This window comes from Polypterus senegalus, chromosome 6, assembly GCF_016835505.1.
Source record: "Polypterus senegalus isolate Bchr_013 chromosome 6, ASM1683550v1, whole genome shotgun sequence".
NCBI classification, from domain to species: Eukaryota; Metazoa; Chordata; class Cladistia; order Polypteriformes; family Polypteridae; genus Polypterus; species Polypterus senegalus.
The window spans coordinates 71221324-71241040 of record NC_053159.1 but is presented as its reverse complement, the minus strand read 5'-3'; the positions used below and the strand labels follow the sequence as shown (position 1 = coordinate 71241040).

The 19717-nt window shown below is 36.8% G+C and overlaps 1 protein-coding gene across 2 annotated transcripts; it reads left to right on the top strand.

Annotated features, from left to right (window-relative positions):
* Positions 1-2165: 2165 nt before the first annotated feature.
* etv5a (ETS variant transcription factor 5a) lies at positions 2166-18747 on the top strand. Of its 2 annotated transcripts, none has more exons than XM_039756321.1 (13): positions 2166-2339; positions 4480-4612; positions 5447-5534; positions 5615-5662; positions 6849-6899; positions 10236-10365; positions 10536-10808; positions 11556-11842; positions 13445-13507; positions 14102-14170; positions 15554-15723; positions 15821-15922; positions 16968-18747. In XM_039756321.1, the coding sequence occupies exons 2-13, from the start codon at positions 4565-4567 to the stop codon at positions 17193-17195; spliced, it is 1557 nt and encodes a 518-aa protein (XP_039612255.1). In that variant the 5' UTR covers positions 2166-2339; positions 4480-4564; the 3' UTR covers positions 17196-18747. The 2 variants fall into 2 exon arrangements, with proteins under 2 accessions (XP_039612255.1, XP_039612256.1); XM_039756322.1 differs by lacking the exon at positions 2166-2339 and adding an exon at positions 3370-3388.
* The last annotated feature ends 970 nt before the right edge of the window (positions 18748-19717 follow it).

Genomic DNA, 19717 nt, shown 5'->3' with positions numbered 1-19717 from the left:
TAGTGTTTGTACACAGCCCAGCTGGATACCTTGGGGGCCACCAGACGTCGCTGTAGGGGGGCTTGTAGGCTCTTATGTGCCCTATGACCCGGGAGTGCGTCACGGTCATGTGACAGGAAGAAACGACGTGCTCCAGGGTTGAAGAAAGGGACTATTTACCCTGACCCGGAAGGAATAAGGACTTGTGGACTGTTGGTCAGGAACACCTTCCGGGTCAGGGAATATAAAAGGACTGTGGGAGCTCCCAGACAATGAGCTGAGTTGGGAGGCAGGGTGGCCAAGCGTCTGGGAGTGGAGGATTGGTTTATTGTATTTGTGATTTATTATTGGAGAATTGTGGAGAGGAGCGTGCTTTGTGCATATAATTATTATAATAAATAATTATTTGGACTTTTATCTGGTGTCTGACGTGTGGTCCGAGGGTACAAGGGTGCGAAAAAGCACTTAAATCTGTCACTATATATATATATATATATATATATATATATATATATATATAGCTATATATAGCTATATATATAATTATATATAAAGTATATATAGCTAATAGGGTCATGACGTAAATCAAAAATCATGACCATGTAATCCTGTAGATGGCTCAGCTTCTCTGGTCTCTCAATCATTAAAGAAGGTCCTCCAAGAAAGGCAAATAATAAGATCTACTGAAAAAAATCAACTTTTCCAGAAACATTGGGTGGGATTCATTTTGCAAATTTTCATTTATTGCTACTTGTGCGCACACGCACAATATTCAATCATACACAGCCATATCCCCAATTAACCTAAAATACATACTTGTATTTTTGGGTATATAGGGTAAACACCAAGTATCAAAAACCACATGGAGATTAGATGAACTTGCCATCTCTACACACAGACATGATTCATACTAGGAGCCCTTAAATAGATGAATAGGTACAAAAGATGGGTGGATGGATATCACTATAGTGTTTCTGCTACCAAGTCAAGTACTCAGAAGATGTCTTCACACTTGTGTTTGTTGTAGAGTATTCAAATCTGGACTAAGTTACTGCAGTAAATTGTGAATTAAGGTTTTAAATAAAGTTGTTATGAACGAAATAACCAGGGTAAATATATGAACAATAAGGGGAGTAAATAAGAGGAGGGAACTTTTGTAAAGTTCTACTTCATGTGCTTTAATAAATCAAAAGCGTTTCTGAGTTAACCATCTGTCTTGCACTGAATCATTTACGGAAGCTTCCAGAGTGAATAAAGATTATTACAGTTACATTTCTTCTTTATTACATTTGGAAGATTACATTTATATTTTCACTCCTCTATGTTTTTTTCTGACCTTTTAAATTTGCACATTACTGTTATCGTCATGTACAATTCCTCAAATTCCTGGCTTAATAACGAACTTTGATTCAAAACATTCGAAATTGTTAACTGGATTAATAATTACCAGATTTGTGCACTAACATGTAGTTAAACACAGTCTGTCGGCCCGACTGGTATGGCCATGCAGTCCTGAGAACAAGACATCCTTAACATTTGCAGCAGGCTACAGTGGCTGTAGAAGTTCAGTTTTAAGTTTAAAGACAAAAAGCTAGTACAAAAACTATAGCAATTTGTACATTTTTCGGGCTATTTTGTCTTGATGTTGTTGTACCTTAACTTGACCTTACTGACAAAATCGCACGACTTGAAAGACATTTGCCCTGAAGGTAAAAGAACATGCACAGCAATCTTTTCTGTCAATTAAAAAAGAAAGAAATCTTTAATTTTCTTCTTTGCTTGCGTATGTTATTTCGGAGCGAATGGGTCGTATTTCACCTTTAGCGCAATGTAGTACACGTTACTGAGTAACTGTGAAACGTCTCGTTCTTCAGCCAATGTTTAAAAAAACATCGCCTGTCTGTTTAAGAGCAGCCTACACTCTGTTCCGAAAGGCTGGCCTTCTTTTTCTGAATGAAACCCAGTCATTCATAAAGTAGGCCAGACCCACGCCGTGATTCGACATCATGCTCATGAATTATTCAAAAGACTATTCAAGTATTCGATTCTCTTAGCCAGTAGAAACACGCTTAAACTAAACAACGTCAGCCATTGGTTCACTTTGGCGGAGAAGGTTCGTTGTCTTACCAATCAGCAGCTCGCATGCCTGGGAGCCGGAGCCCCGGGGAAAAGCAGACACGTCCATTGAGACTGGCTCATTCAAGTTTTTGCTGTCGAGGAGAGTTGGTATCTTGAGCGGTGAACAATAGACGGCGGTGTTGCGGTTAGCGTGGGATTAAAAAAAAATATTCCGAGAAAAAAAAAATACCTTTCTCTGTTTAAATAACTTTGGGAAATCCACATTCTGCAGGATTTCAACGGTGAGTGTTAAATCATGCAAGTCAAATTTCAATGTATCAACTAGGTATAAATTTGCTTATATATGCATAAATATGTATGATTCTTTTGCACGCTGGAATATAATTGCTCCACTCCGCCTGAGCTAAATCGAGTTCTTCTATATTATAAATACAACGCTTGCAAGAAAACGCGAACGCCATTTTCTCCATTCGAACATTTACTTTGGCAACCATTTTCTAATGCTTTGCACAAGTTGCATGGGGGCGCTTTTATGTGTATTTTTGAAGATATTCTAGCATAATTGCATATTTGGTAATTGCGTACGGTGCAAACGGAATATATTGTTCTTTTGTTTTTCTTTTTTTTCCTACCTTCGGCGTCCGTGCTTTTTTTTTTATCAATGGACAGTTCTGCTTTTTTTTCTGAATGGGGGATTAGCGCACGGAGATCAAGTTTCACTTCATTGAGAAAAACAAGGGGGCCGCGAAGGGGTAGACGGACTTGTATAAAAACAGCTTTTATAAACCGATTACGATCAACTAATCTATTTCAGCACTAAAACCTCCACAATAGTTTGCCCACTTGGCTCAGTTTTTTGTCATAGTGCACAGTGTATGCAGAAGTAGCGTACATGTATGATAAGTTTCTTTTTACATTTGTTTCCAGTATATGGCGAATTTTGATCACCTCTTTGTAAATGTACAGTAGAAAGTCATGTGAGCTGTTACTTAACAGAGACATGGCTCTTATTGTTTTGGTGCTCATACATATTTCTTTTTTTGTCATTATTTTTTGTTTTCAAATACTTTTTAACAGCTTAAGTCGCATTGACTCGTTATCAAAGCTCAAATTAATTTAAGAGCAGTGTGACTGTTGAAAGATAGTGGAGTTCTTCGTTCTGTCCGTATGCTCTGGGTGCAGAGACGGCCTCCGCAGCCCAGATGTTTGTTCTTGCGCTCTGGTTATGGTGTGGGACGAAGACCTGATGCTGCGCATCAACACTTTGGCTTGGAATTTTCAGGAGGTGATCGCTAGTCAGACCTTGGAGAGATATCTTATCAGTCAACAAGTAACGCTGTTAATTTCTGATTATCATTTAAATGTAAATGCCGGATACTATTGGATGAAATGATTATTTGCAAAGCCTATAAAGCACCTCGTCTTAGAACAGAAGGATACTTTGTGAACACGCTTGCGTAACATGTATTTTTAGTGCATAAGTGGTCTTTCGTTTATCTGCACGTAAATTTGTAAGGTTTCCTTTGAAATTTGATAGAGAAATACTTCTAATTATTTTTTGCGTTTACCTTCCTTGCACTGCTTGATTTGGGTAATATGCACATATTCATGGGTATTGGTTAGTTGGCGCCTAGCATCGTTGTTTTTCGTGTAGTTGTTTTCTCCACAGAAGTGAGTCGGAGAACATGCATCTATGTACGAGCGGCCTGACATAACCTGTTGCATCCTGCATGGTTTTCATTCCTCCATCTATTCTTTATTTTAACCTACCGAGTGGAGTTGCTGGAGCTGACGTCTGTTCCACAGTAACTGCCCCTTTAATATCACTGCAAAATTTAACGACCGAAATAGCAATTCACTGTTTTCACGTTCTAACTGCAATTTCACTTAAAGCCCACAGACTTCTGGCGTCCTGCTCCAGCCATTGCCATTAGAAATCTCTCCAAAGGGCTTAGCTACCATCTAGTGTTAAATTGCTGACATGTTACTTGCTTTTTCAGTATACATGTGGTGTTTGTGTGTGTGTGTGTGTATATATATATAATGTGTGTGTGTGAAGTCTAAATGCATCATTGGTTCACAACTTTAACTAGTGCTAGGGTGTTGTACCATGTTAGCCATTATGAATGTAGAGAAATGCCAAGATTAAGATGTAGGGTTAGGGTTACATCTTGCCTGAAGAAGGGGCCTGAGTTGCCTCGAACTTGCATGTTGTAATCTTTTTAGTTAGCCAATAAAAGGTGTCATTTTGCTTGGCTTTTCTCAACTTCAGTTATAAAAGTACACACATGTTAAATTATTTAACTGGATTACAAACATATGTACACTGAACACTGGGAAAGAATACTGTGAAATTTTATTTTGGTTGTAAATAGATTAGCCATTCATATCCATGAATGCTTTTAACTTTTATTTGTGCAGATTTGTGGTGGTAAACAAGGATCTCTGTTCCCTTTGGAGTTAAATACAACAGCCCTTTTGGGCTCACCCACAGCCCGCTAGCAGTATGGATGGATTTTATGATCAGCAAGTTCCTTTTATGAACTCTACTAATGTAAGTTTGTATATTTATTTTTGGATAATTTACAATCCTGTAATACATTTTGTCCATAGCCAATCCATTTGCAATTACTGTTTATTGTATTATGCTGAAAACACGTGTAATTAGCAGCACGGCTGCTGCTTTGGATGAGCTTACAGCAGTATATAGGGACTTGGCTGAGTGTGGGAGTTTAGGCAAGATGACTCTTCACACTATTGGTATTCCATCTGCTGCTTGGCAAAGTCTGATCTGGCAGTAGTTTAAAACTAAACACTTTTCTAAAGCTGTGGTTTCAAGGTGGATTAGCTAATTGGTATATTATTTCTTCTGTTTATTTCTATCTGGCTGGTTAAGGTTAGGATGACACGCTGGTACAGTAGTTAGTGCTGCTGTCTCATAGTTCCAGGAGGCTGAGTTTAGACTTTGGCTTTGTCACAATCTGTATGGAATTTGCATATTACCCTTGTTTATGCATCGACTTTTTTCCACCAAGTATTTCTGCTTTTCTCCCATACATTAAAGATGTGCATTTTAAGTTGATTGGGGCTTCTAAAGTAACTTATAACTGAGTAGTGAGGGAGTGCTCTTGCCTTGAACTCAATATTATCAGACCAGGCCCTAGCTTTCACCAACTGTAAAACTGTAGTAAGTGTGTTTCAAATGGGAATTGGCAAAAGTTTAAGATAATTGTCAAATATTCTTGCTTGTCATGTCTAGTAGGAGTGGTTCTTAACTGATAGTTCTTGCTGCAGTTTAGCAAATTGCATTAATCAGCCTTACCGCTTATTTAAATCTTTTTTCAGAAATATTTTGTAGTAGTAATGCATCTGCTTATTTATTTTAAAGGTCTCTCATGTTGAGGAGCCACGTATTAGACAGCTGAGTGACAGAAAACGCAAATTTTTAGACAATGAATTGGCTCAAGATTCTGAAGGTAAATGGCGACCTCTGCTATGTTAAAGAAGGTAGACAGACAAAGAGTTTCCTTGCTTCATCATTTTCTATCTTCCACAGAGCTTTTCCAAGACTTGAGTCAACTTCAGGAGATCTGGATTGCTGAAGGTATGTGTTGTTTTTTTTTTCCTTCCTTGTAATATTCAAGTAATTATTTTTAGTAGATTTTGCTTTATTGCTTGTCTTTTTGTATTTATATAGACATTATATCATTGCATATAAATTAAATATTTTTGGATTGGATTTATGTATTGGTTAGGTTGTCATACTGCATTCTCAAGTATATGGAAAGTGATATAATGTAACAATTTCAATATTTGCATCTTCATTATATATTTATGATGCAATAAATTGTTTCCCTGGCTATGTACTGTATCTTGTGAAATGTAAATCACTTTTCAGGTAGAAAGACAGCTTTTATAATTGTTCCATGACTCATTGTAATACAAGCCTTATCTGTTGTTTGTACATAGCACAACCATTTGATCTGGCTTGGTCTGCTAGTGATCAATATACTGTATGTAGATCTGACATCATAGCATTTCTTTTGTTTCTTGAGCAACATCAAAATTTTCATTCCAGGACAGCCATTCACTTCAGCTAATCAGCATATAATGTGACCTATAGCATAATAAGCAAGTACAATACTGCACAAAACAGGACATAAAATCCCTTGTTTGAAGATGAGAAAAAAAGACCCCTCCTTTGACCTTGTAGCTTGAATCAAATATTTAAAAAAAAACACACACAAACATCGCACGTAAAAATCTTAATCTGCTTACCTTAAACATTTAAACTATTAGTAAATTATGTGACATTCATGCCTTCATACAGACAATCCTTGCTTCATAATGGCAGAGAGGCTAACTTCAAAACTGATTGGGTGAAGGTGAAGCAGCGGGAACCTGTCAATATTACATGAACATCTACTATATACAGTCTTTTTCATGCTCAGTTATAAAGTGATGTCCAGTTAGAAATGCTAATGAGATAAGTTATTATAGTGCATTATTCAAAGCCTTTCTAAGGAAAGTTTACACTCATTTTGTGTCATTCCTTTAAAATTTTTTTTTCCAAGTAGAAAGTTATTTTACCTGCCACTAATAACATTTTATTTTAGAATTGTATCTGTTCTCTTAAAATTTACAAGCAATTTCAAAAGTGGTACATATTTTTTGGCTGATATCAGAACTTAGCTTGGCAATATATCTGTAGGGTTTTCAGGTTTGGGGTCAGAATTTTAGTGTGTTTTAATTATTCACAATCTTGTTTTGCTTCTATCTCATTTCTGCAGCCCAGGTTCCTGACGATGAGCAGTTTGTCCCAGATTTTCAGTCAGATAACTGTAAGTACTGCAAATTCTTTCAATGTGTAAATATTTGCAGTGTCTCCATTCCGTGGTGCTTTAGAATATCTCTCAAATCCATGCTAATGAGTACAGGAGCAAAGATGTCAAACCTTTTTATAGTTACCAACTGATCAAAGCTTAGCATCATTCAAAGTTATTAACTGTATTGTTTATTTTGAATGACATTTTTGAAATCACACATCTAGAGATTTATAGTAAATCTTCTCACTATAGATGTTGGGTGATTTTTATTGTCTATTTTGTGTTTTGGAAATTTTGTGTGAAATCTTGTGGTGAATGCTGTTAAGATGTCTAACCAACAATTTCTGCTTGTTTAATAAAGCCTTCATGCCTGCCCAGTACATAATGCCCATTCTTAAAGTGAAATTTGTTTAATGTAATACATTTTCGTAGTTGCCTTGTTCTCTAAGTTAAGCTTCATCACCCACATTTTTCAAGTTAATCTTAAGTTTTAGAATACACACTGTACTGACAAATGCCGGAATGCCAACTCTGTCTATTGCCAGAGATATTTGTATTAGCAAGTTTTAATTTTACAATTTGTGGTAGAACAGTGTCCAATCAACACTTAAGTAGCCTGGATTTGATTCCTGAACACTGTCTTTGTGAAATTTGCAATTTTTACATGGGTTTCTTACCACATTCTAAAGACTTGCATAATCGGTTTTGGCAGCACTAAATTAGCCTCTGTCCCACACTGGGCCAGTATCCTTTTAAGGATTGGCTTATGCCTTGTGTCAGATGCTGTTGGAATAAGCGTCATGAAAAAATATATGGGCACATTGCAGCAGGAACAAATAACTTGAAGTTAGTGGTTTACAGGGTGCTTAATGAGTTTAACATCTTGGTGTTTTGGTAATAAGCACAGAACAGTATTTGAAGCCCACCTGTCTTAATCTGCTGTAGTTGTAATTTTTTTTTTTTACCTAACATGCATAACAATTGCATTAAAACGATAATCCAATATAAATAAATATGAGAGTCAACACACCTGTGGGCTTTTGAGAATAAAAAGTAAAGCCAACATCAAAATGAAAAAAGTTTGTTTGTCTGCAGTAAACTGAATTTGCCCCTTAGCCAGAATGGTCTGTCGCCATCTGGAAATATCATAGGGAAAAAGCAGAATACCCAAATATCATCAAATTCCAAGATGTTGTTGAAAATCCTCTTCCTCTTGGTCACCAGGCACTACCATCCATATAAGTGTAAGACAAGGGTGTGGTGTTAATCTGTTGCATAGTCCAGCTAAACTATCTGTTGTGAATTAGGTAGAATATAATTTTCATTTAATACATTTCCAATTAAGATTTCTGTGATAAAAAAAATAGGAAGATTATCTACCCATTAGGGTTAAATTTTAAATGGAAATAAGAGCCTTCATTATTAAAATGGTTTTAACAATATCAAGTTTGTTTCCTTTAGTGTGCTAGAAAGTAGCTCAGAAATAATACAGTATTTTGCAAATATGTCAATTTACAAGTTTTTAAACCTCTGTGTGTACTTCTAACACTTGCAAAGCTGAATCCTAAGCCTAAACCACACCCTAAACTTTTAGCCTTGTCTTTTTGTTTATATTTACCCCCACATTTGTCTCCATTGCTCTTTGATGCTCAGACGTGTTGTCTTTTGTTCTCATTGCTGTAAAGTCATCATCTTTTGACTCCCTGAGGTTCCTGATTTCCCCTTAGCACTATATTAGTGTGATTTTGCTTGCAGGCTAGATCTAGTCTCAGCTGGTCTGTTGCCATAGTGACCATTCTATAGCTGTGGTCTTCTCTTGCAGCATGAAACTTTATGCCTTCAGGGGAGTTTTGGGTGGTGTCGATAGGTGGGGTGTTAAGTCTCATTGAAAAACATCAGTTAGTCATTTCTCTGTGCTTTTGATTTTGCATGTCCTTGTTGTTAAACACTAGCATATTTGCCATGACATCTGAGAATTAATGAGTATATTTCATGATTACTCTAGACAAGAGAATTCTAATTTCATTGCGATTCTCATTAATCTTGTCATAAATGTTGTTCTTTTTACATTTGTAAGAATTAAAACACTTCAATTATTGGAGGGAAAAAAGAAGATGATTTACTTTGTACTTCTACAGTGCTTGAGAAGGATATGGTTGATAGATTTTTAATAATGTTTTGGTCTGCTTTTTAAACTTTAAGCTACATTGTCTCTGATTTATCTTTTGGTGTTGATCACCTTGATTTCTAGCATGAGTGATGCTTTGGAGTGAGTTGTCTATAGTTCAGCAGCATATTGCTATTAGAGCTCAGTGAACCCTCATGGGGACCTCTTTTGCAGGGCCTCTGTTCCAGCTGCTGAGTCTGTTGATTATTTAGAACATCTGTTAAGGAACTTGCATGGTCTATGATTTAAAGCTGCCCAAGCCTCCACCCCCTATTTCTGAACTGTGTCACATGATATGGGAGGTTAATCTGATTTGAAGCTCATGTTGCATATGGGAGAGTCAAGGAGATAGAATTGGTTTCCTCTCTTTTTTGGCTTTTGATTTTTTTCCAAGATTAGAACAGCATTCCCCAACTTTTTTCATCCCAGTCAAAACAGAAAAAGTAATTCAGAAGAAATCAATGTCAAACTATTATTGGTGCTTTGTTTACTCGGTTTGAAATATTTGGTGGTTTTACACAGGGGATACTTTTACTTGCATTAGTGTAGAACCATCACAAATAAAACTTTTTTTTTTAAATTTTTGTAATGAGATAGATTTTAATATGTATTTGTAGTTTCTCGTGAATAGATTTCTTTATCAAACTATGATGCGCACATTATGCAGGCCCTAAAGCAGCGTGTGCATGTATGCGTGAGTTTGCGAGTATAGCTTACAGCTGTGTGCTTCACTTCTTTTCTTGTGCCTCTCAAAAATGCTGAAGTGAAGCACTGCAGACGCACACTGTGGTTTGGTTGACCGCCAGGCAGGCCTGCATCCATTTTCAGATCTTCCATTGACTAAGTGATCATTATAACTACATCTGGCAGCCTAGCTCCTTTTACCGTAGTCACGTGGATTATGCTATTGAGCTGTGATCTTTTGATAATCATTACTTCAAAAATCCCCTCAGTTGTCCTAACTTACTCCACTTTCTTCCTACATTGGGATCCAGTGCAGTACATACCACTCTAGTTACTAACTTTCACCCATTGCTTTAAACTACTTCTATGCTCAGGCAGAACAATTGTCTGTTAGAATTTAAAATAACATTTTTTTATATATTTTTATATATAAATATATCTATATATAATTTTTTTCTGGTCTGTTCGAGCCTCTGGTAATGAATGTTTATTATTTTTAGTGGTGTTCCATGGACCTCCTCCAACCAAGATCAAACGTGAACTGCACAGTCCATCTGAGGAGCTCTCTCCCTGCAACCGTGACCAGAACCTCAACACCCACTATGGGGAGAAGTGCCTTTACAACTACAGGTAATTGTGTGTGTTACTTTGTCTTGGTTCATGGGGATGTGGGTTTGGAATTATTTAAACCAAATAAAAACAATTCACAGGAACAAATTCAATCAAAGGTTTCGCTCCCCAAGTTAATGACCAATTTTGATTTTTGAGTTACCAATTTTTTAAATCCTCTGTTTCTGTAGTGCCTATGACAGGAAGCCATCTACTGGGTTCAAGCCATTAACTCCTCCTTCAACGCCTGTGTCCCCACGTGGGTCTGGACACACCGCTGGGGCACGGCCTCCACTTCACAAACAGACACCTCCTCCAGGTATTGGACAAACACTTCCAGCTGGACAAGTCCATGAACAGACCCATATTCAGAATACTCGTCAACTTGGTTCTCAGACACCCACATTTGCAGTGCCCTGCCCACCCCTGGCTCATTCTGATGGACAGTACGGCCCAGAACATAGGTAAGAAATGTATTTTTCATATCTTGTTTAGAGTAAGTGTTATGAATCTTCCCCACTGATAATACTGAACCAGCTGCACTATGTATCTAACAGTCTAATACTGTTATGCCCAGAATCCATTTTGCAGTAAAGTACTAATATCTGAATGACAGAACCAATATAAAAACTGATAGTCACCGTTTGAGTTTGTTTTATTTTATTGAAAATAAATATACAGTATTTCTGGATAAATTATCATGTGATATAGGAAAATTGAAGTTCAACTTTCTAGATGACTTTAGTGTGAACTGTTCACAGCTTGCCTCAAAAAGTACACTGGACAAGACATTAAGTCCTTAGAAAGGTTAGGACTTGTAATGGTTCATTTATCCCTCATTAGTCAGTAGTCTTCATGTAGAGCAGCAGTGTTAAAAATACCACACCGTGAGAATCTCCAGTTTGACTCTGGGCCAGAATGCTGTTGCATGGAATTGATACCAGTGTGATGACAGGGATTAATTATTGGTCATCTCTAAGATATAGTACATACATTGATACTTAAAACAACTTTATGATGAAATGAGAGCCTGAAATATGTACCTCTTGTAGCAGTCACAGCAAAACTCTTTTAGCACTACAACAAATATATATAGTCTACGTTTTTAATTAATAAAAAAATCTATATATATTGCTGTGGGACATTATGGTCTTAGACACATTAAGCCTTATAAAGTTAAAATTACATGTAAATATTGTTGTTTTGATCAGGTTCCACCGTCAGCTGTCAGAACCATGCCTTCCTCTTCAACCTGCTGAACCCCGCAGATGCCCACCATATCCTCCTCAAGCTGCCAGCGCTGCTTCCCGAGATGGCAGGCCTCCTTATCACCGACAGCTCTCAGAACCTCTTGTACCTGCACCACCTCAAGGCTTTAAGCAGGAACTACCAGATCCCCGTTACAGAGAACACGCTATGGCACCACCACAACCACAATTCCATAACCCCCATTCTCTTAACATCAAGCAGGAGCCCCATGACTACTGCTTTGATTCTGGTAAGTGATGGATATGTTTGTTTTTTAATATTCTGTTGAATGACCAACTGTTGTAAAATCCAGTATTATTTTTAATGTATTTGGAATGAAGGAAAATTAAAGCAAGTATTATGATAGAGAGGTACCATCAAAGGTTTAAGTAAGTGGCTGATTATTAGAGTGGCTGTTAGGAAAGCGTGTTGCAACTTGATGACCAAGATTACCCATCTTGACCAAGGTAGAGTAAAACCCTGAAAGTAAATCATTAGTCTTACTGCAAATACATAAATTAATGTTTGCTTGAGTGGCATATGACTGGGAGCTGCTGTGTTTCATTTTTATGCTCTCCTTTTGAAGAGCTATGTAGCTTTGTGACTAGGCAGACTAGTGATGTAACTGTAAATCTGCTAATCGCCTTAATGGCTATAAATATACCACATTGGGGTGGATGCATGGAGGATGTTGGGGAGGGGTCTGGGGTAGAGACTGAACAGATGGCAGAGATTTAACTTTAAAGGAAGGACCACATTGTGATATCAATCATAACATTGCGGTTAAACATCGGGGGAGGCAATGTTGGTTGTGGTTAAGCAGTGGAGGAGGCTATGTGGCATGTGGTTAGAGTAGAGTGCAGCACAGATGAGACATCTATATAGTTGAAAAACAGAAAAGAAAAGCTAAGCAGTATTTTTTAACTTGCTGTCTTTTTGGCTTTACACTGTTATTATTATGTCAGTGTTAAGCCGATCTGTGAACTTCTGGTTTCATTTTCACATAGGTGTCCTTTATAAAATACAAGGGCTTGTGTGCTCCCAAAGCCCTTAATAATTAAAATTCTATACACCAGCTTTTATCACAGTTTCCCTGTTCAAGAGTACAGCGTGGGTGGAAGTAGTACACATTGGAATAATATGGCAAGTTGGTGAAATGGAAAATGGTTACAATTCTTGAAGCAGCACAGGGGTGTATCACACTGTGCAAGCACAGATGCAGACATGCATTTTTATAATTAAAGTTTGGCGTAGGATGGAAAATTACTGACATTGAAAGAAGAAAAAAGCTTTGGTGTGTCTTCTCAGAAATACCTGAAGCCTTTCTAGATGTCTTTTTCTTATTTCTAGCAGACTATTCTGCTTAGTGACAATGAATTTGGCAGCCTCAGACTGGACTTAGGCAGATTATATTTTATTCATTTTATGAAAATCCTATATTTTTTTAACTTAACCCTTCATGAGCTCTCTGTGGTGTAAATTAACAGGGCATCCAGCTTTTTCTGATACAGGTATCCAATGATCATTGTTGCTACCCCATGTCTCAACTCCTGCAGTTTCTTCTTCTCTGTCTCTCATGAAAGCGTTGTGTAATTAGACATGCTTGGGCATCTTTTGTTTGCCACCCTTAGATTTCTTTGCAGAGTTCAGTTAGGGTTTTTGAGAGGCCTTGGGGAGATTTTTTTTCTTTGCATTTTTGCTTTTGATTGTTTAAATTGGCTTCCCTTGATGTGTATATTGGTCAACATTTTATCTAAAAAACTGATTGAAAAAAACAAGCCTGTAGCAAAGAGCATTTTGATTAATCAATACCAACATAAGAAATCATCCTTCTAATTCTTTTCTGTTATAGAAGTGCCTAACTGCCAGTCCTCATTTGGAAGGGGTGGAGGTTTCTACCGCAACAACCATGACAGTAAGTCCACTTTATTCTGGCTACACTTTGGGCTTGGCTTCAATTGACAGGAGTAATTTAATAGTTAAATGAAACCACTTCTGTTTTGCTTTAATTCTATAAATATGACTTTGTCGTAAGCCAGAGAACCTTTTTTATTTTTTATTTTTTTGTGTAATGAAATATGTAAAGATCTTCAGCATTTAGAAACAAAACAAAGTTTCTACAAGATCTCTTATTTTTTGTTCTGACATAAACGTACATAATGCTACTTTCAGAACCAAACCAGCAGTAGCAGCTTCTCAACTGAGCATTGTCAGTTTGCAGAACACAAGGGTTGTGGTTATATGCGTTTGCAGGGGGAGAACGGATATAAGAACACAAAGCCCGTTAAACCCCAAGTAAAAGTAGTTTTCATGTAACCACTCACTAGATAAGAACATGGCAAGTGCTATCCACAGCTGAACCTCCTTCCTATAGCTATCTAACTTTAAAAACACCTGGCTTCAGTGAAGTGTTAAACTGTTGTATAACGTCAAGCCTATATCCAATTGTTTTGTTTGTTTTTATTTACTTATTTAATGTATTTTATTTGTTTCTTTTATTATTTATCAGCCTTTTCTTATGATCGGGATCCCCGTCTTTACTACGATGACACCTGTGTTGTTCCGGAAAGGCTTGATGGTGAGTTTAAATGTATTTATTTTTTACTTTTAGATTCTATAAACTTGCACAAATTGGTATTAGTTTGCAACAGCTTTGATATTCAATTGTGGTTCAGTATACCTTAATGCTTTTTTGACTTTTGAGTGGTCATTAGTTAAGATAAGACAGATTAAGGGTTTTTTTCTTGGTTTTTTTTTTTATAGTAAGTGAGAAGTTTAATCAGGAAAGCATTGATGTGTTGGACAACAAAGTGGTACAGTCGCTAGAACTGTGAAGTAAAGTGGTTATACTCACTAATTATGGTGGCAAACAGAGACAGCATGTTGATTAACACATGCAAGTAAGAAATTCACTGTACTTTGTACATGTGACAATAATGACTTTGCATACCTATAATTGCTACCCAAAAAGGATTTGCATATCGGGTTCCATGTTCAGCCTGCTTACTTTTCCATTGATTTGTATATTCTGCCCAGGAGCATAGCCAGGAAGTAATTTGGGGGCTGGAGAAAGTACATTTCAGTCTATGATTAGTGAGTTGAAACTGTCATAAATTATATTTGGGGATTTTCAGACTTGATTATTTCACCCACAACTAGCAGTTACACTTATCGCTCTCCCCAAGTGAGCCTCTACTGCTATCCAAAGTCCTCAAATAATTAGGCTGTACAAATTGGGCAAATGCAAGTGAACCAATGGCAGTCTTGTCACATCCAACACTAGTTCCAGCTGGAGTTGTGGCTTCTCCTGTTGTGATCATGTGGGCTTCATGAAAGGTATATTTTGTTACACCTTTGTCTGTCATCCTAGTTGAAGCCTGTTTGATAAGTAGACAATTGCTACATTGTTACATATCCTTCTATATAAAAGCGGTCGGGATTGTCCTTCCGTCCCTTGAGTGGGAAGCTTAGCGGTATTCCGCTTATCACAGACTTACTACTTGCAGCTTGTGGTACGAAGTGACATGATGTGAGCAGAGTTCTGGGGCTCCCATCGTTCCCTTGCTTTTGTACGCAGTGCACTGTAAAAATAGACAAAAATATGTTTCTGGAAATAATAGTTGTTGATGGAGTATAAATGCCTCACCGTGTAGTAAATATCAGGGGGGTTCAAAAAGGCCACCTCAATACAGAAAAAAAGTTTAAATTTCATCACAAAAATAACAGAAACTACGAGTATTAAAGTAATACCGCTCAAATGCAATATAACCAAATTAATGAGTTTGTATAAAATATCAAATTGATCTACATATTGAATTGCCTTAAGAAGTGGTCAACTTAAAAGTCGGTCGCCTTAAAAGGCGGGTCAGCCTAGTTAGTAATAAAAACTGATTTAAAATGCATGTTTTCTGCACTTTTGTAATAAACCTTAATATTTCTCCCCTTTCTACCTTCCAAATAGGCAAAATAAAACAAGAGTCCCCAATATATCGTGATGCACCCCCTTATCAGCGGAGGGGTTCCTTACAGCTCTGGCAGTTTCTTGTTACTCTGCTAGATGACCCTGCAAATGGTCACTTCATTGCTTGGACTGGTCGTGGCATGGAATTTAAACTTATTGAGCCTGAAGAAGTAAGTACTGATTTTCTTAAAAGATGTCCTGAAGAACATGTAAGTGTCTACGTGGTGGTTCTAAAGTTGTCATGCATACATACTTTTCTTTGCACAGGTGGCTCGTCGTTGGGGCATCCAGAAAAACCGTCCTGCCATGAATTATGATAAACTCAGTCGTTCTCTGCGCTATTACTATGAGAAAGGAATTATGCAAAAGGTACATTTTTATTTTGTGTTACACTATTAGATCAACAGTTTGTTTCCTCGTAACACAAAAACATTATTTTAGAATTTTCTATTTTTTTTCTCCAAAAATTGAAAATTGTACAACATTGCAGTTAAATAATGTTTAACTAAATATGTTAGGTCTGTTTGCAAATACTGTACAGTAATTTTTTATTTTGGGTAGGTTTGTAAAATAGTGGTTTCCTTCTCTGGACACTGCACCTTTTTATCTAAACAGATTTACAGAGGAGATTTCACTCTTCCTTCCATATCCCTAAGATGTGCTTTATGTGTTATTTAACAGCTTTACATTGTCCAGTTGTACGTGATAGTGGCTTATGTATATCACAGAATGGGTTGTAAAGGCTCTGTCCTTGGCCCACTGTTTTTCTTATTTCTGGCTTTGATCTTGGTTGTAATTTTTATGTCAATGATAGTCCAATTTAGAACAGTTTTAAAAAGAGATGTTCATCAAATAGCTTCCAGCACATGAATTTTATCATGGAGTATTTAATTGTTGAATGCCTTGTGCTCTGTGTTGGCTGGGATTGGCTCCAGCAGTCCCCCGTGACCCTGTATTCGGATTCAACGGGTTAGAAAATGGATGGAGCACGTCTTTTTAAATTTAAACTAAAACTGAGCTCAAGCTTTTAACATTGGGGTAATAATTAAACATTAAAGCTTATATTCACTTTGTGCTTAACCGGGTGCCTGTGTGGTAAATTTTGCATTGGTTAGTCCCCTAGATAGGCGAAAGGCCATTTTATTTATTATATGAATGTAAGGAGCAGTTTCCTAGATTGTAGTTGGCAAAGATCTATCTAGAGATGAAGACCATGCACAGAAATTTAGCTGAATTAAACAGACTTTATTTGGTACAAGCATTTTTTTCTGTGGCTTTACTGTACTACTTTGGGACATACAGAGAAAACGGTCATCCCATTAAGATTCACTAAGCCAGTATAGCGTTGTAGTTTACTTTTAGCTGTCTTTTGTTCCTGAACTGCATGTCTAATCTTGCTTTCCTCGCTTTGCAGGTGGCTGGAGAGCGGTATGTTTATAAGTTTGTTTGTGATCCAGAAGCTTTGTTCTCCATGGCATTCCCTGACAACCAACGGCCATGCCTGAAACCAGACCCAGACTGCCCACAGGTGGACGATGATACGCTGCCTTTGACACATTATGAGGAGAATACTCCATATGTACTGGATGGGGGGGATCAGTGTATGGGAGGCTTGCCATTCCATGAGGGCTATGTCTATTGACCTCTCACTTGGACTACAAAAGGGAGGCTTCTTGACTTTCCTGTTTCAATGCTTTCTATTTCTTTTTCATTTGGAAGGACGTAAATACACTTGTTTAAATTACTGAGTGCTTGCAAATAGGCACATTTGCTCTTTGATACACAACAAGTCTGCTGTCCTGGAAATGGCCCAGGTTTGTGTCTGTAATGGAGGTGCAGCTGGGGTTTCTGTCTTTTTCCAGCCACCCACAGTGATAGATGAATGAACAAACATTGCTTCTGTGAAGGCAGAGTTTAAAATGGAGAAGGAAGGCTGCTGATAATTCTACTTTGATTGCGTGACTTTGTAGCATTCATTTCTGTATTGACAATCTGCTTTTTAAAACATTGTTTTAGCTTCTGGCCACACTGTTGTATAGCTGCCTTTTTGAAATGTATAATCAGAGTCACTGAATTTTTGAAAGGGCTTTAAACAACACTAAATACTGCTGTAACATCCTTTAAAATTAAAAAAAAAAAAATATTCTGTGACCATGAGTATTTGAACGAGCAGGCCCTTCTTGACGATCGCTTGTTTAGTATGGCTTTTGGTAAGTCAAATTTGCATTTTAAGAACTGGTTTTAAACATCTCGAGCAGGTCTACTCATTTTTGTGTCCAGAGATACAAGCCACGTTGAGTATACTCTGCTGCCATTGGAAGTGACCAAGCAGTCCTTCCTAACACTTAACTGCTCCTAGGAAACTGGTAGCAGAGGGATATTTTGTGACAAAAGGGATAAATGACAGTATTTTCTGAAGTTTTTGGAAGAATTTATAAATATATATTACAAAGAGATTTTTTTAGGGTTTTTTTGTATTTAGAGCTTAAATAACTTTTATTTTTTATTATTGGCACTGCACTCCTACGAGGATTTTGACAGACTGGAATTACAGATTTTTTTTTTGTTCCCTTTTTCTTCAGGTGCTTGTTATATTGAAGGGGATTTGTACAATCATTCCCATTTAATACCCCAGCAACTGAATATTCTGAGAGCCTGCCTTCCTGTAATTTTTATTTTTTATGTTTTTAGAAAAATGCTAAGGATTGTCTGCTCTCTGCCCGTGTTTGCGTGGAGTATTAAAACAGGCTACTGCCCAATGACATATCGCTAATCTGTAATTCTATAATGAGATGGTTTATGTAAAGTTCTCTGCATTTTTAATGTTTCATGGAGTTGTTTTGAAGAAAAATATATATATTTTTGCAAAGGCTGCATCAGTTTTCAAATTATTGTATATGCTGTATAGTTTTGCCTTTTACAAATATGTATATCTGTATAATCCCCTATATAACTACAGTTCTTGTGCTATAGTAATTTCAGAAATTACATGCTCTTGGAGTGAATTGGAGCACAAGGTACTGCCAAGGTCTCGGAAGACATTGATTTTAGTACTGTCTATCCACCGAGGTCCAAAGTGATCCAAGCTTGTATAGGCAGCTTCTTTCCTGAATTTTTCCACAATGTGTACATCGCACTGCCGAGTTTACAGTCTGTACTGTGTACAATAAAATGTTTTTTTTTTTCCTGCTTCAGTGCTTGACTTTTTGTCCTTTGCAACTCAAAAAAATGTGCTTAACGGATACGTGAGACAGACAGAGGTGCATGTGTATATGCAGAGGTGTGTATATGCGAGTACAGAATGAAACTTTAAATGGGGCTTTACTACATTTGTTTTTTTTTTAAATAAGCCAGTTTCTAGAAATAGTCATATATATGGTAATAAATGAATTAACCTTTTCTTTGCATTTCTTTTATTTCTTGGAAGAAAAATATTAGATTTTTTTTTTTGAGTTTTTTAAAATATAAAATTCTAAAGTTTGCATTGCACTTCTAGTCTCCAGTTTAAGCAGAGTGACACATTTGCTACTCAGATCAGCTATGAGAATTAGGAAATTTTAAAATTTTGCAGCATCGATGAGTTAACCACAAAATATCCATAAATTGTCGCTCAAAGAAATTAATGATCTTATTCTTAGGAAAGGAGTAGATCTCTTTCCTGTTACTATACTGAAAAGTCTAGCTTTTTACTCCAAACAATATATGTGCAAAATACATCTGTGCAATTTAAGCATGTGTTTAACATTAAATCCAACAATGCAATTAATAAAAAATGAATTTTAGAGGGAATATGATTCAATAGCTTGAAATCCTAGAGTGCTGTGTGATTTGATTTCCTGTAAGCGATGCCATCAGACTGACACATTGATCTGATAAAAGCAACCGGAGTGCTTTTGGGAACACTTGCTCTCTTTATAGCTCCATTAGTGGATTTTAATTCTGTAATAATAAGCATTTTCAATGAGATGGGACAATGATCTAATGGTGGTTAGTAGAAGAATGCTGTTGGAGCATTAGGGGAGAATGAACATAATTGAAATGCATCTTTGTACTTTTTTTTTTTCTTCAAACAGTTATTTTAGCACACCTATGCAACTTTAAACCTATCTGAAAGAACAAAATGAAATAAAATTAAAATTATCCAGGATTTAATTGATGCTTTAC